Here is a 16,160-nt window from a genome sequence, read left to right on the forward strand (position 1 = left end):
GCTGTTATTCAGGGCGTATCTATTCATGTGTTTCTAGTATTATTATTATCATTATTATTGTCCACTCATTTTGTACGTCTGTGGAAAAACAATTATGTCGACAGAAATGTCACCACCACAAACAAGCCCCACATGGTGATATGAGTCGACCTCTGGATTCTGGAGATGATTTAAAAACAACAGCATAGAAAAAGCATCTCATTATTTATATAATAATAAAGTTCATAATTTAATGTAAAGGTTGATCGTCCCGTTCCCGTTCCCTCCCGTATGTGTGGGTCTTTATAAAGCTGTTCCCAGATCTCCCAGACGGGCGCGGCCGTTTCCTGTTCCCATGAGACCTCCCAGACGGGCGCGGCCGTTTCCTGTTCCCATGAGACCTCCCAGACGGGGCGCGGCCGTTTCCTGTTCCCAGACCTCCCAGACGGGCGCGGCCGTTTCCTGTTCCCATGAGACCTCCCAGAAAGGGCGCAGCCGTTTCCTGTTGTCTGCCGGCGTCATTTTACAGGTTTTTAGAGACAGCTGGTGGATGGAAATTAACCCATTTAGGCCTGACGTCGAAATAAAAAAAAGTCGTCTTTTTAAAAACCCATGTTTCTATGTCAGTTGTTCTCAAACATACCCCCCACCCCCCCCCCCCATATCTGAAAATAATATGTAGTTCCAGGCTAATCTCAGCTAATCTCTCAGTAGCAAAGATTTGAGTTAGAAACTCGCTCTGAAAGAACATATATTCAAAGATTTCAGGCGCATTTTCAAGATTTTATCAAAAAATACCAGACCTACAAGCTCGTAGCGCGCCACTCGGTGGCGCGCTACGAGCTTGTAGAGTCTGAGTCTAGAGTTTGTAGAGCTCGTAGCGCTTGTAGATGTTTAAAACAACAAAAGGGGTTCTGGGTTAAGCTCCACCCACGCGAGGGGGGGGGGGCAAAGCGTTTCCGGGAATCTGGCCGTGGCGCCATTCAGCCGTGTGGGCGGAGCTTCTTTTCCATCCACCAACCAGCTGTCTCTAAAAAAAACCTGGAAGAGACGCGGGCAGACCGCTGCCTTTGGACGCGCCGGTCTGCTCAGGTCTGGAAACGCTGTAAGAAGGATCACATGATGGCGTCTCTGGCTTTCCATTGGTTCAGAAGGATCACGTGATGACGTCTCTGGCTTTCCATTGGTTCAGAAGGATCACATGATGGCGTCTCTGGCTTTCCATTGGTTCAGAAGGATCACATGATGACGTCTCTGGCTTTCCATTGGTTCAGAAGGATGACGTGATGACGTCTCTGGCTTTCCATTGGTTCAGAAGGATCACGTGATGACGTCTCTGGCTTTCCATTGGTTCAGAAGGATCACGCGATGACGTCTCTGGCTTTCCATTGGTTCAGAAGGATCACGCGATGACGTCTCTGGCTTTCCATTGGTTCAGAAGGATCACGCGATGACGTCTCTGGCTTTCCATTGGTTCAGAAGGATCACGTGATGACGTCTCTGGCTTTCCATCGGTTCAGAAGGATCACATGATGATGTCTCTGTCGGAGCACTCTGTGACGTGTCCCTCCTATGAGACGGTGGCGCTGTGTCCTCCAATCAGAGCGCTCCTGTGACGTGTCCTTGTGCTCTGTCCTCCAATCAGAGCGCTCCGTGACGCGTCCCTCCTATGACACGGTGGCACTCTGTCCTCCAATCAGAGCGCTCCGCTCCGTGTCCCTCCTATGACACGGTAGCACTCTGTCCTCCCCGGATCGCACACCAGGCCATGAAGACGTCCCTGTAGGAAACAACACCAGCAGGTCAGAGGTCAACAGGTCATTGGCAGAGGAAACGAAGCATCTACAGAGTTAAAGGACCACTTCACCACTTTTCAACCTATCTTCATATAATAGGTCCTCACTAATAATCATGAAAAAAATTGCGCAATCTACTCTGTGTCTCATACTAGGGCTGTGGGCAGTTCAGAAACCGTCTTCCAGTGACATCATCGATGGGGAATACAATCTAATAGAAACTGCAGGCTTTCTAGTCCTGACAATTAAGTTGCAATGCGAAAATGAAAGCCATCGTTCTCACGATAATGAAAATCTAAACATTTTTGTAAAGAAATCTTGTTTAAAAAAAATAATGATGATGTCACTGGAAGACGGTTTCCGAACTGCCCACAGCCTTCCTATGAGACACAGACTGAGTAGAAAGAAATCGTGCCATTTTATCATGATTATTAGTGAGGAGCTATTATATGAAGATAGGTTGAAAAGTGGTGAAGTGGTCCTTTAAGTAATCTCAGGATGTGTTTGCCTTCCCTTGAGAACATCTACGTCTACGTTTATATGTCTCTAAGGCAGAGGATCCGCTGGGAGAATCTAGACGCAGCTGCGCGACATGAGACTAATTAATTAGAGCGACAGAGAGAGAGGAGTGTGTGCGTGTGTACGTGTGTGCGTCAATTTAACAAAGGTCCTATCAGTAATCAGCAAAGAGTGATCGACGTTTGCGCTACTCTATGCGGAATTGAAGTGGACTCGGCTTTTTCTCGAGTTTTATTTTTTCTCCCTGGAAATAAAAACGTCTGAGTTTCCGAGACTACAGCTGTCATTGTGATACGTTTTAACTTACTAATACCAGTAAGACGCGCAAACGCGGGAAGCGAACGCAGCTCGTACATATTTGGGCTTTTTTAAGATTTATTTTTAAGTTATTATAAGACAGACAGACAGACAGACAGACAGACAGACAGACAGACAGACAGACAGACAGACAGACAGATAGACAGACAGACAGACAGACAGACAGACAGGTCACCTGCAGTGCGTGGCGACACACTCGTTGCTACAGTACTCGTCGTCCCAGTCCGTGCTCTCCACGGCGGCGTTGGTGCAGCCGGCGCGCACGCAGAGGTTGGGCGTCGCTGGGGCGGGGGCCACGCCCCCCGGGCCCCTCCCCCCTGCATGGGCCACGCCCCCCGGGCCCCGCCCCCCTGCATGGGCCACGCTCACCTCCACCTCCATCTGGGGACAAAGAGACAGACATCATTTAAAGGGATAGTTCAGATCTTTTTAATTGAGTCCCGTGGTGGGAGTTCTGCTCTGGTTTTGGGTCAATATTAAGTAGTTCCGGTCATTTTGTGGGGGGGGGGAATTAAAAGACTTCAGTGCACTGTAGGCACAATGCAAGGAATAAATGCATTCGCCATGTATCCGAAGGAAGTCTGATCCAATCACTTTTACATTTACTCCAGTTTAATCCTGAGTTTAAGTTTTGTTGTGTTCAAGATCTGATTTTAGCCTCCAGGAAAATCCGTGTTGAGGTTCTTAATCCACAGTTTTTCATTAAAACGTCTTTGTCCTAAAACTGTCCAGTTAGGATTGTGTTGAAGTCCAGCGCATTTTAGAGCTTCAATGCCGTGAGCCATGAAATGTTGCACCAATCTTGTGGTTGTCTTTTTGGCATTGTTAATATTGTATCTGTGTCGTCCCAGCCTAGTACCTATTGTTTTACCTGTCTCTCCGACATATTGTAAGTAGTTCCGGTCATTTTGTGGGGGGGGGGGGGGGGGGGGGGGCACAGGGGGCCACGCAGTACGGCTAACATTTTCATTTAATTTTAAATGTTTAATGTGTCAGTTTTACCAATAACCAATAAACATCAGGCCAAACTGATTATCTTAGACTTGGCAACTCACATCTTTTCCAACTCATACCCTCAATAGTGTAAAGTATTTTCAAATGGCCAAAGTTTCTAACTCCATGTTTGGTTTGTGAATTAATAGATGATTAAATCATTAAAATAGTGTGAATAAAATCACAGCCCTATTATTTGAGGGGCGCCTACTATATACAGGTTTTAATGTTTGTTTTTAGTTCAATGTTTGTATTAAAAACGCAATTAACAATACATAGAATTTAATGTTTCTTTTGTCTCAATGTTTGTTTTACATAATCAACATGATAAGAGCACCCCTCACTTCACACGGCTGTGATGTTTTTTTGTTGTTTCAACACCGTTATATAATTCTATCTAAAATATTAATGTAATGCTTGAGATGGGACAATGTGTTTATTTTAATATTAATGTAATGCTTGAGATGGGACAATGTGTTTATTTTTAAAATATTAATGTAATGCTGTAATGTAAATCCTGCTTTCTATTTCAGAGCACAGATGTGCTCTACACTGTGTTGTTTATCCTGTGTGACAGTGACCCCTAGTGGACTGCATTCATTCCTGCACGGATAATCATCCATAGCTCAAAGCTTGAGTGAAACACTTCATAGATAGGCCAGTGACGTCACGTCAACAACCTAAGTAAAGTAGTAAAATTAAATTCACAAAACTAACGTCATTTGTACTGTTGACCTATTTCTAAAAGATTAGCGCAACTTTGACCCCTCTATCACATGGAACTATTTTTTGGGGCGTAGAGATGTGGACACAAAAAACATAGTTTTTAGTGTGATAGAGGGGTAAGAAAGTGAACGAAAGTTGCATTAATATTTTTGAATTAGGTCAACAATACAAATGACACCCAAACACATCTCTCTGTTTTTACTAAAACTACAACATGACGTCACTGAGCCGCGGTGGTAAGAGACTCACCCAAACACACCTTTCTGTTTTTACTAAAACTACAACATGACGTCACTGAGCCGCGGTGGTAAGAGACTCACCGCTCACCCAAACACATCTCTGTTTTTACTAAAACTACAACATGACGTCACTGAGCCGCGGTGGTAAGAGACTCACCGCTCACCCCAAACACACCTCTCTGTTTTTACTAAAACTACAACATGACGTCACTGAGCCGCGGTGGTAAGAGACTCACCGCTCACCCCAAACACATCTCTCTGTTTTTACTAAAACTACAACATGACGTCACTGAGCCGCGGTGGTAAGAGACTCACCGGTCACCCCAAACACACCTCTCTGTTTTTAACTAAAACTACAACATGACGTCACTGAGCCGCGGTGGTAAGAGATTCACCGCTCACCCCAAACACACCTCTCTGTTTTTAACTAAAACTACAACATGACGTCACTGAGCCGCGGTGGTAAGAGACTCACACAAATCTCTGTCTTTACTGACCACCAATCCGAAAAAAAAATTAATTCAGACAGCCAGCAATGAGTCAAACGCTCCGAAAATAATGTAGTCTGTGACACTTCTAGACATCCAGGGGCCACAATCTGCATTCAAAGATGTTCCTAGAAGCTTTGGCACTCGGTCGCAATCAGGAAGCAGACAGGAAAATCAACCAATGACAAAGCTTCTAGGGAAACCTTTGAATGCAGATCGCGGCCCCTAGATTGTGTCACAGACACTAAAACTAACTTGGGGGCGTTTTACCCATTGCTGGCTGTCTGAATACCAAAAAAACTAAAAAAAAAATTACATTTTGACATATTATTGCTTATAGCAACTTCTTAATTGACTGCCAATAAAGCGTAGCAGTCCCGCCCCCTTTCAGAACGACGAGTGGCCCAGGAAATTAATCCCAATGCATTTTCTCCCATAGGCTTTTCTTAAAGTATTTATTTAAAGACGGTTACGCCGCGGACAAAGCCAACTCGGATCGTGACAAATCATGACAATGAACACAATGTTTTGGGGCCGATCAAATCATTAGAAAGAAGAAAATAAAGTCAGGAGACACAACACTATTTGTTTTGTTTTTTCTTCTTATAAATTATTCGATCGGCCTCAAAACATTGTGTTCATTGTCATGATTTGTCACGATCCGAGTTGGCTTTGTCCGCGGCGTAACCGTCTTTAAATAAATACTTTAGGAAAAGCCTATGAGGGAAAATTAATGGAGAATAATTTCCTGGGCCACTCGTCGTTCTGAAAGGGGGAGGGACTGCGACGCTCTATAAAGGGAACCGATAACGAACATGCTCTCTCACCCCCTCCTCCTCCTCCTCCTCCTCCTCCTCAGCTTGCCGCTCCGCTAGGCCGGAGGTCACCGAGGAGGTCGCGGACGTCAGGGGCGGAGCCACGATGGCCGCCGCGTCCTCCTTCTTCACCACGAACTTGATCTGCAGAGGGGGAGGAGCCCCGCCCGGAGCCCCGCCTCCTCCCCCTCCCCCTCCACCTCCCCCCCGCAGGGGCTTGGCCTGCAGAGGGGGCGGGCCCCCCAGGCGGGGCATGGGGGGCGGGGCATGGGGCGCGGCGGCGTTCTGGAGGAGGGGCGGGGGCTGGCGGGATGAGGAGGACGATGATGTCACCACCACGCGGTCCACGCCCGCCGGAAGCTCCGCCCGCTTTATGATGATCTTGGTGACGGTGGGGGGAGGGGTGGGGGGGGGGCTGGGGGAGCTGGGGGGGGAGGGGGAGGGGCTGGGCGGCGGGGGAGGGGCCGGCTTGGTGGCGCCCGTGCGCGAGCGCGTGGCGCGGCCCTGAGGGAGGTCCAGGATGATGTTGGACGTGCAGATGTTGGTGATGGTGTTCTCCTCGGGGTTGTACTGCTGGGGGCGGGACGCCCGGGGGGGGGGAGGAGGGGGAGGGGGGGACGGGGCGGAGTCCAGGACCTCGATGGGTGGAGCCTAAGGAGAGGAGGGGAGGGGGGGGGAGGAGAGGAGAGGAGGGGGGAGGAGAGTAATTAGTAATTGTATTGTCTTGTAATGTTCATTGTTGTTTTCTGTATGTTTGTATTGTCATTTGTGTGTAAAAAAGGAAAATAAATACATTGTTTAAAAAAAATAAAAAAAATGCAGTTGCTGGTTGTGGCTGTTATCTGTTGTTTAATCTCCAATACGCGTTTTGTAGTTCTATTTTTGACTAATTGTTTGGGTTTGAAGTATTCTGGTCTCTGGCGTGCTGGTGTGTTGATTTATTTTAGCTTGCTGTGTACTAGATAGTCTTTAAGATTTTTGTTTTTTCTGTAGGCCGATATAATTTTATAATCTTTTAGAAGATCATCCGTTCGGTTCTCAAAATTCCTTTTTATTCTGTTGTTGGCTAGTGTGCTCTGTGTGGAATAACTGGTTATCAGGGCCAATTTTGGGGCCTGTATCCCGCACTCTTACTTCTAAAAAGGTATTGTGAGCTTTCCGGAGGAATGTCCTCGTGTATCCTCTTAGTCTGAGGGCATTAAATAGAGTTTTACAAGCTATTTTGAAATCACTTCTTTGCGTGCAAATCCTATGGAATCTTAGTAGTTGTGATTTGACTATCCCTGTGTAGGAGTGTGCCGGGTGGAATGACGTTTTGTGTAGTAAGGCGTGCGTGTCTGTTTCTTTAAAGAAGACTTTTAAATATAGTTTCCCGTTTGTGTTAAAGTTTGGGCCCTTGAAGATTGGCTCTCTAAGCTCACCTGTGACATCTGATTGGCTCTCTAAGCTCACCTGTGACATCTGATTGGCTCTCTAAGCTCACCTGTGACATCTGATTGGCTCTGTAAGCTGCCAGGTTTTTCAGGTACTCCCTCTTGGCCGCTTCATTCTTCCTCTTGTAGACCTGAGAGAGAGAGAGAGAGAGAGAGAGAGAGAGACTAAATATACTGACAATTTCGTAAAAAAAAAAAAGACTGGACTAAAATGTTAGGAAGGGACTAGTGGACGAGATCCAGTTTTATGCTGGGTTGCATGCTGAAAATAGCAGATCTACAATCTACAAAACTAGACCAAACACTAGAACATTCCAGGCGACTAAAATGTGACTAAAACTAAGTGAAAACTATTCAAGAGACTAATGACTAAAACTAAAATAGAAATTTGCTGCCAAAAACAAACACTAGCTCTCTACCTGTTTCTGCCCCTCCCCAGGCCCCTCTCCCACATGGTCTACCTGTTTCTGCTCCTCTCCCAGGCTGTCCCACATGGAGGCCACGATCTTGGACACCTCACCGAAGGTGGCGTGGGGGTTCTGGCCCTTGATGGCCGCCTGCGTGTCGCGGAAGAAGAGCGCGTAGGCCGACACAGGCTTCACGGGCTCGTTGGGGTCCTTGGGCTTCCTGCCCGGCTTGCCCCCTCCCCGTCCCCCCCGTCCTCCCCCTCCTCCTCCTCCCTTGCGGCCGCCCCCCGCCGCCGCCGCTGTCGGGCCCCCCGAGGCGAAGGGAGGGGCCGGGGGGGCGGGAGAGGAGGAGGAGTCGGACAGGGAGGGATCCAGGGAGATGGCCAAGGAGACCGGAGACTCCACCAGGACACTCTGGGGAGGAAGGAGACAGACAGACAGTTAGACACCCAGGGAGACAGAAGTCTGAAGTCCTCCATGTGGTCAAAGTGACAGATGTGTTCCCCAGAACTCACCCGTCTGAAGGCTTAAGGCTCATTCATAGTCTGGATTTTCGGTGATGAGGTGACCACCGCTCCGGTGGTGAGCTGACCACCGGAGCTGAAATAACGTTGAGCGGTGGTGAGTAAAAACAGAGAGAAGGGCTGGAGCGGTGGCGGTGGTTTGCTCTTCACCGCGGCTCGTGACGTCATGTTGTAGTTCGGTGGTCACCCCACCACCGTAAATCCAGACTATGTATGAGCCTTTACTGGTCAAATTGACAGATGTGTCCCCCAGGACGTCAAAGTGACAGATGTGTCCCCAGGACGTCAAAGTGACAGATGTGTCCCCAGGACGTCAAAGTGACAGATGTGTCCCCAGAACTCACCCGTCTGAACTGAAGTCTTACTGGTCAAAGAAGTCCTCCATGTCGTCAAAGTGACAGATGTGTCCCCCAGAACTCACCCGTCTGAAGTCTTACTGGTCAAAGTGACAGATGTGTTCCCCAGGACGTCAAAGTGACAGATGTGTTCCCCAGGACGTCAAAGTGACATATGTGTCCCCAGGACGTCAAAGTGACAGATGTGTCCCCCAGGACGTCAACGTGACAGATGTGTCCCCCAGAACTCACCCGTCTGAAGTCTTACTGGTCAAAGTGACAGATGTGTCCCCAGGACGTCAAAGTGACAGATATGTTCCCCAGGACGTCAAAGTGACAGATGTGTTCCCCAGGACGTCAAAGTGACAGATATGTTCCCCAGGACGTCAAAGTGACAGATGTGTCCCCAGGACGTCAAAGTGACAGATGTGTCCCCAGGACGTCAAAGTGACAGATGTGTTCCCAGGACTCACCCGTCTGAAGTCCTCCATGTCGTCGTCCTGCAGGGAGCTCGTGGGCGAGCCGGCGGCCGACAGCGGGTGCTGCTGCTCCCCCGGGGACGAGGCCATGGCCCCGCCCCCCCCCAGGCCCAGCCCCAGCTGAGCGCTGAGCTCCGATTGGTCGATGGTGGTCAGCTGGCTGCTGCCCAGCAGGCCGTGGTGGTGGTGGTGGCCCATGTCGACCAGCGGGACGTCGATGGTCATCGGAGACGAGCTGCCGAACTGAGAGCCCAGCGGCTGGCCCAGGTCCTGGAAGGACATTAATAACATGTTATTAACATGGCCCAGGTCCTGGAAGGACATTAATAACATGTTATTAACATGGCCCAGGTCCTGGAAGGACATTAATAACATGTTATTAACATGTGAATAACCTTACCATGCCCAGTCCAGACTCCAGCATGGACCCTCCCGTCTGCCCCATCAGGTGGTGGTGGTGCTCCGCCCCCCCCACCCCCCCGAAGGTGGAGGCGAAGGAGGGGTCGTCCCCGCCCACCACCACGCCCCTCCCCCCCCCACCGGGGACCACGTCCGAGGAGGAGGAGGAGGGATGTCCCCCCCCACCCCCACCCGGCCCCCCGCCCCCGAAGTGGGACAACGCCACGTCGGACACGGTGAGAGAGGAGTCGGGGTCCAGGGAGATGGGCGGGATCTCGAACTCCTCGTCGCCCAGGCTGGGGGTGTGGAACGTCTGGGGGGGGGAGGAGGGGGCACAAACAAGAACTCATGAGTGAAAATGTAACGATGATTGTTTTATGGTTTAGGTCAGGGGTGTCGAACTCAACTTTAGGTCATACATGGACAATTGAGCCAGAAGGCAAAGCTCTCTGTCTACCGAGCAATCTCCAACTGTATATACTTTATGTTTACACAATGCTGTACCTCCTCCAACTGTATATACTTTATGTTTACACAATGCTGTACCTCCTCCAACTGTATATACTTTATGTTTACACAATGCTGCTTTCTCAACGTAAACACATGTTCTCTCATGCCAAACGTTAAGTGAACATGAAGGACTGTCTGTTGTTGGCCTACAGGTAACAGACTGTCTGCTGTTGGCCTACAGGTAACAGCCTGTCTGTTGTTGGCCTACAGGCAACAGACTGTCTGCTGTTGGCCTACAGGTAACAGACTGTCTGCTGTTGGCCTACAGGTAACAGACTGTCTGCTGTTGGCCTACAGGCAACAGACCGTCTGTTGTTGGCCTACAGACAGAGAAGAGAAGAGAGGCCTTACCTCTGAGGAGGGCAGGAAGGGAAGGCCGGAGCCAGGCATCGTCAGGTAGCTGTCACTGCCTCCCGGGAACTGGAACATCAAGATAGGACAACAGGGGATTAGTGAAATGTAATATTAACCCATTCTGACCCGAGATCAGATTCATACGAGGTTTCCACTGGACACACACACACTGGTCTGATTAACCCATTCTGACCTGAGATCAGATTCTAAAAATGTCAGTCGTTCTTCGATTTTTCAAAAATAGCAGACCTACAAGCTCGTAGCGCGCCACTCGGTGGCGCGCTATGAGCTTGTAGATCTGCTATTTTTCAATAGCTAAAGCATAACATGATGCTAACACGTTCAGAATGGGATATTAATAATAATAATAATAATAATAAAAAACGTTATTTATAGAGCACCTTTCATGACACGAGTGCAGCGCAAAGTGCTTTACAAGACAACAAAGTATAAAACAATATCAAACAACATAACAATCAAGGCATTAATCAGTAAAAAAAATGCCAAAACAAAACCACCAAACGACATTAAAAAATGCATATAAAGACAAAGAAATAGGTTAAAAACAGTGAGATTAAAATCAAAGAATTCAGCTAAAATGCTAAAATTAAAAAAGTGGGTCTTAAGCTGAGTTTTTAAAAACATCTAGGGAGGGTGCCGGTCTAAAAACTAGGGAGGGTCAGACAGTCTAAGGTGGATTGGAAGTTTATTCCAAACCGTCGGCCCGTGGAAAGAAAATGCTGCTTCGCCGTATTTTCTCAAAGCCATTTTTTGTGGCTTTTAAAGCAGGCCAGGAGTGGCGGACCTAAGGTGGTGTTGGGTCGGCATCAGAACCAGCATGGACAGTGTGTGTGTGTGTGTGTGTCCTTGATGGCACATGGTTGTTGGACCCCAGAGTATGAGGCTGCCGTTTCACTTCATATGGATATGAAGAATCAACTGACTGAGAGAAAACGCTATCGTTACGGCTGCTGCTGAATTAGTTACATTTTCGCTAGAAACAGACTGTATATCATATATGAGTGACTGACTTGTCGTAAACGATACAGAGACACCTCCCCGACAATAACGCTGAGACAGCTTGTTTATTTTTGGACCACAACGCTTATAGAGCGTCGCAGTCCCTCCCCCTTTCAGAACAACGAGTGGCCCAGGAAATGAATCTCAATGCATTTCTCCCATAGGCTTTTCCTAAAGTATTTATTTAAAGACGGTTACGCCGCGGACAAAGCCAACTCGGATCGTGACGAATCATGACAATGAACACAATGTTTTGGGGCCGATCAAATAATTTATAAGAAGAAAAACAAAACAAATAGTGTTGTCTCCTGCCTTTATTTTCTTCTTTCTAATGATTTGATCGGCCCCAAAATATTGTGTTCATTGTCACGATCCGAGTTGGCTTTGTCCGCGGCGTAACCGTACTTTAAATAAATACTTTACCCCTGTGCCAATCATCTACTGTGATCCTGGGCTCTACACACCCTCCACCAACCTAGTCCCCATATATGGGGGACAAGGGGAGACCAACCTAGTCCCCATATATGGGGGACAAGGGGAGACCAACCTAGTCCCCATATATGGGGGACAAGGGGAGAGCAACCTAGTCCCCATATATGGGGGACAAGGGGAGACCAACCTAGTCCCCATATATGGGGGACAAGGGGAGACCAACCTAGTCCCCATATATGGGGGACAAGGGGAGACCAACCTAGTCCCCATATATGGGGGACAAGGGGAGAGCAACGGACTTGAACTCATGCTTCCTTCATGCCTGAGTGTCCAAGTTGCTCCTTTACACCTGACAGGGGGGAGTTTCCCTGGTTGGACGTATAGTGCGTGGAAGGAACACGTTATTCCAACCAGTTCCTTTCCCCTCCATCAGGCGCCCCCGCTGTTGTCTTACTCTTTTTGTCCTAAAAAATCAATACAAATTTAAGTTAAAAAAAATAAAAATAAGAAAAGCCTATGGGCAAAATGCATTGCGATTAATTTCCTGGGCCACTCGTCGTTCTGAAAGGGGGCGGGACTGCGACGCTCTACAGTAGACGATATTAAGATCACCCCATGTTATTCTCCATAGAGACATTACTTCCGCGAAGGAAAGCCCCTTTCCTTCCTGGTTCAAAAGGGGGAAGGAAGAAAGGAAGGAAGGATTCTAACAGGACACACATGAAGGAATGCAGACAGGCAGTGAGTTTAGTTTAGTAGTTATATTAATAAATGCAGGATGTCGGTTATATCAAGATACTCTAAAAATGGTGCCACCGCTTTGCAACTCGAGACTGAAGAATCCCAAAACAACACACGTGCGCGCACGTGTGCACACACACACACACGCACACACACACACACACACACACACACACACACACACACACACACACACACAGTAATTCATTCTACAGTCTTTCTGACAGGACATACAAGGTAACAAACAACAGCACAGGCAGTGTGGTGTGTGTGTGTGTGTGTGTAGTCTGTTGGTGGTGTGTGTGACTGTGTGTGTATGTGTGTGTGTGTGTGTGTGTGTGTGTGTGTGTGTGAGACTGTGTATGTGTGTGTGACTGTGTGTGTGTGTGAGACTGTGTCTGTGTGTGTGTGTGTGTGACACTGTGTGACTGTGTGTGTGTGTGTGTAGTCTGTTGGTGGCGTGTGTGTGTGACTGTGTGTGTGTGTGTGTGTGTGTGTGTGTGTGGTGTGTGTGTGACTGTGTGTGTGTGTGTAGTCTGTTGGTGGTCTGTGTGTGACTGTGTGTGTGCGTGAGAGAAAGAGAGAGAGATAGATAAACGAAGGTCTCTCTACCATGTAACTGAACTTAAGGGGCGTCACCTTGCTGCCAGAGTCAAATCCATTGAAGGCCTCATGCGGGTCCAGGAGTTCTGGAGGCCCGGTGCCGTCCGTCAGCTCAGAATAAAACAGGTCCATCCTTCAATAACTCATAATGATAACATAGAGACGGGAAAACGTCTTCCAAAGTCCAACACAGCGCGCGTTTTGATGCCTAAAGAAGTGACCACTGACCCACTGGGTCCAGTTCACTGGGTCCAGATCACTGGGTCCAGTTCACTGGGTCCAGTTCACTGGGTCCAGATCACTGGGTCCAGTTCACTGGGTCCAGTTCACTGGGTCCAGGTCACTGGGTCCAGTTCACTGGGTCCAGGTCACTGGGTCCAGACCACTGGGTCCAGGTCACTGGGTCCAGACCACTGGGTCCAGATCTCTCCACAATGTCCACAACATTATAGTCCCTTTAGGAGACAAACCGAACCGGGCTTAATAATGCCAGAATAACGCCAGCTGCTGCAGAGGTGAGCAGACAGACACCTGCTGGGATATGGCAGACAGACAGGTCCATGTACTATGACCCCGAGAATAGACAGGCAGGCAGGCAGACAGACAGTCACAGACCTGTGGCAGGCAGACAGACAGTCTGTCACAGACAGACAGACAGACAGACAGACAGACAGCCTGTCACAAACAGACAGACCTGTGTGGCAGACAGACAGTCTGTCACAGACAGACAGACAGCCTGTCACAAACAGACAGACCTGTATGGCAGGCAGACAGACAGTCTGTCACAGACAGACAGACAGACAGCCTGTCACAAACAGACAGACCTGTGTGGCAGACAGACAGTCTGTCACAGACAGACAGACAGACAGGTAAAACGTGGCTGTCTGTCTCGTCCTGGACTAAAGAACACTACAGCAGCTGCTGCTGCTTCTGCTTTGACGCAAACATTGCGGTGTATACTGTACGTATCTGCTTCAAAACAACCGCCTGACACTAGGATCCATTAACGGTAACAACAACACGTTATCTGAACGGGCAGAGAGAACAACTCATATCGCTATTATTGTTGTTATCATTGTTATGAAGCGCTGCCTGCTGCTGCTGCTGCTGCTTTTGACGCATGAAGGTTGCGGTTCGTTCCAGAAGCTACTACACATGTATTAGATCCTCCATGGAGCCGAAGAGGCGAGGAGGAGGACACCGGGGCTCCGGGGACATGTACGCGGGGCTCCGGTGCTTGGTGTGTCGGGGTGCCGGGGCTCCGGTGCTCGGGGTGTCCGGTAGTACCGTACGGTGTACCGTATCTCTGTCGCGGCGGAGAGAGAGAGAGAGAGGGAGGGAGGGAGGCAGAGCAGACCGACCAGTGTTGCCAGATTGTGTGTGTATACTCCCCATTTTCACACTCACATTTTTTATTTATTTTTTGGGGTTTTTTGAGTTTTTGACATTTTCTCTGGCAGTGGAAAAGTATGTTTTCTCGTGCCAATAAAGCTCAATTGAATTTAATTGAATTTAATTGAATTGAGAAAAATAAGCAACAGGGTCTATGAACAAAACGTGTCAACGCGAAAGTGACAAAATGTGGAATATTTTAGAAACTTCGTAACAACACAAATGTGGTATGGGGGTTCCTGGCAGTGGCACAACATATGTTTAGATGTCTGTAGGGTCCTTCCTTTGACACATACATCCATATGGAGGTCCTTAGTGGGCAGCGGTGGCCGAACGGTTTGCGGAGCGGTCTTGATATCGGAAGGTTGCTATAGTTCGTATCCCCGGACCGGCACGTTAAAATTACCACCGCTGAAGTGCCCTTGGACAAGGCATTGAACCCCTACCATGAAATGTTCTATATGAGCAGGGCCTGGCTGTAAACAAGTTATTGCGCTTAGTCCAGTTACCCTGGGTAAACATAGTACCTTTCCTTTCCTTAGTCCAGTTACCCTGGGTAAACATAGTACCTTTCCTTTCCTTAGTCCAGTTACCCTGGGTAAACATAGTACCTTTCCTTTCCTTAGTCCAGTTACCCTGGGTAAACATAGTACCTTTCCTTTCCTTAGTCCAGTTACCCTGGGTAAACATGGTACCTTTCCTTTCCTTTAGTCCAGTTACCCTGGGTAAACATAGTACCTTTCCTTTCCTTAGTCCAGTTACCCTGGGTAAACATGGTACCTTTCCTTTCCTTTAGTCCAGTTACCCTGGGTAAACATGGTACATTTCCTTTCTTTTTTTCTTTCTTGACATATATGTGTGAGAATCACAAACGAATCTTACAAATGTCACAAACGGCATTAGGAAACGAGCTCCAAATAAGCGACTACACTTTAGAAACAAGCCCCCCCCAAAAACCCGCAACCAGCATAGGCCTACAGTACAATTAAGCAACCTTACAGAAAAACAATAACCCAATGTCACTTATAATAAGCGGACATGGCAACCCTGAGATGGGCCAGACTGCTCAATGGATCCCAGAGTACATGGATCTGACTGTTGAATCATCCAAAGGCTGCTCAGATGATGGCCGAGACATGGATTTGATAATACCATTACCAAAAACTACTACTACTACTACTACTACTACTACTACTACTACTACTACTACTACTACTACTAGTATTGATTGATTGATTGATTGATTGATTGATTGATTGATTGATTGATTGATTGATTGATTGACTGACTGACTGACTGACTGACAGTTTGGAGAATTACAGTATTTCAAGCACAACTCAATACAAAACTGTTAACTGTGGACGACGCCATAAAGCTTTGCACGTGTTTACAATAGTGTCCACCATGTTCAATTCATCATAACATTCAGAGACCCCCCTTTTCCCCTCACTGTATATGTTTCTTTTCCCTTTTTGCTTCCTATACTGTATGATGAATTCCTGTTCTGTTTTTTAACTATGTTTTGATGAATTGAACAATGTGGACCCTGTTGTAAACAAGTGTAATGCTTAATCGGGTCGTCCACTCACAGTTAACAGTCTTTGTAGCCTATTGAGTTTGTGCTTGAAATGTACTGTAATTCTGCAAACTGTTAATAA

The 16,160-nt window shown here is 47.8% G+C and overlaps 1 protein-coding gene across 1 annotated transcript; it reads right to left on the reverse strand.

Annotated features, from left to right (window-relative positions):
* Positions 1-854: 854 nt before the first annotated feature.
* On the reverse strand, positions 855-14,373 carry tox4b (TOX high mobility group box family member 4 b). Its single transcript, XM_080778830.1, has 9 exons — positions 13,147-14,373; positions 10,312-10,380; positions 9,452-9,763; positions 9,046-9,321; positions 7,768-8,127; positions 7,357-7,437; positions 5,886-6,524; positions 2,788-2,993; positions 855-1,759 (listed from the first exon to the last, which is right to left on the reverse strand). Exons 1-9 carry the CDS (start codon positions 13,240-13,242, stop codon positions 1,702-1,704), a joined length of 2,097 nt encoding a protein of 698 aa, XP_080634956.1. The 5' UTR covers positions 13,243-14,373; the 3' UTR covers positions 855-1,701.
* Positions 14,374-16,160: the final 1,787 nt, after the last annotated feature.

The sequence above is a fragment of the Protomyctophum bolini genome, assembly GCF_963924005.1.
Source record: "Protomyctophum bolini genome assembly, chromosome: 2".
Taxonomy (NCBI): domain Eukaryota; kingdom Metazoa; phylum Chordata; class Actinopteri; order Myctophiformes; family Myctophidae; genus Protomyctophum; species Protomyctophum bolini.

Coding starts and splice junctions, on each gene's coding strand:
- tox4b (XM_080778830.1), bottom strand. CDS start 13,242: ATGGACCTGTTTTATTCTGAGCTGACGGACGGCACCGGGCCTCCAGAA. Junction 10,381..13,146: donor GATTTGACTCTGGCAGCAAG/GTGACGCCCCTT, acceptor TTGATGTTCCAG/TTCCCGGGAGGCAGTGACAG. Junction 9,764..10,311: donor CCTTCCTGCCCTCCTCAGAG/GTAAGGCCTCTC, acceptor TCCCCCCCCCAG/ACGTTCCACACCCCCAGCCT.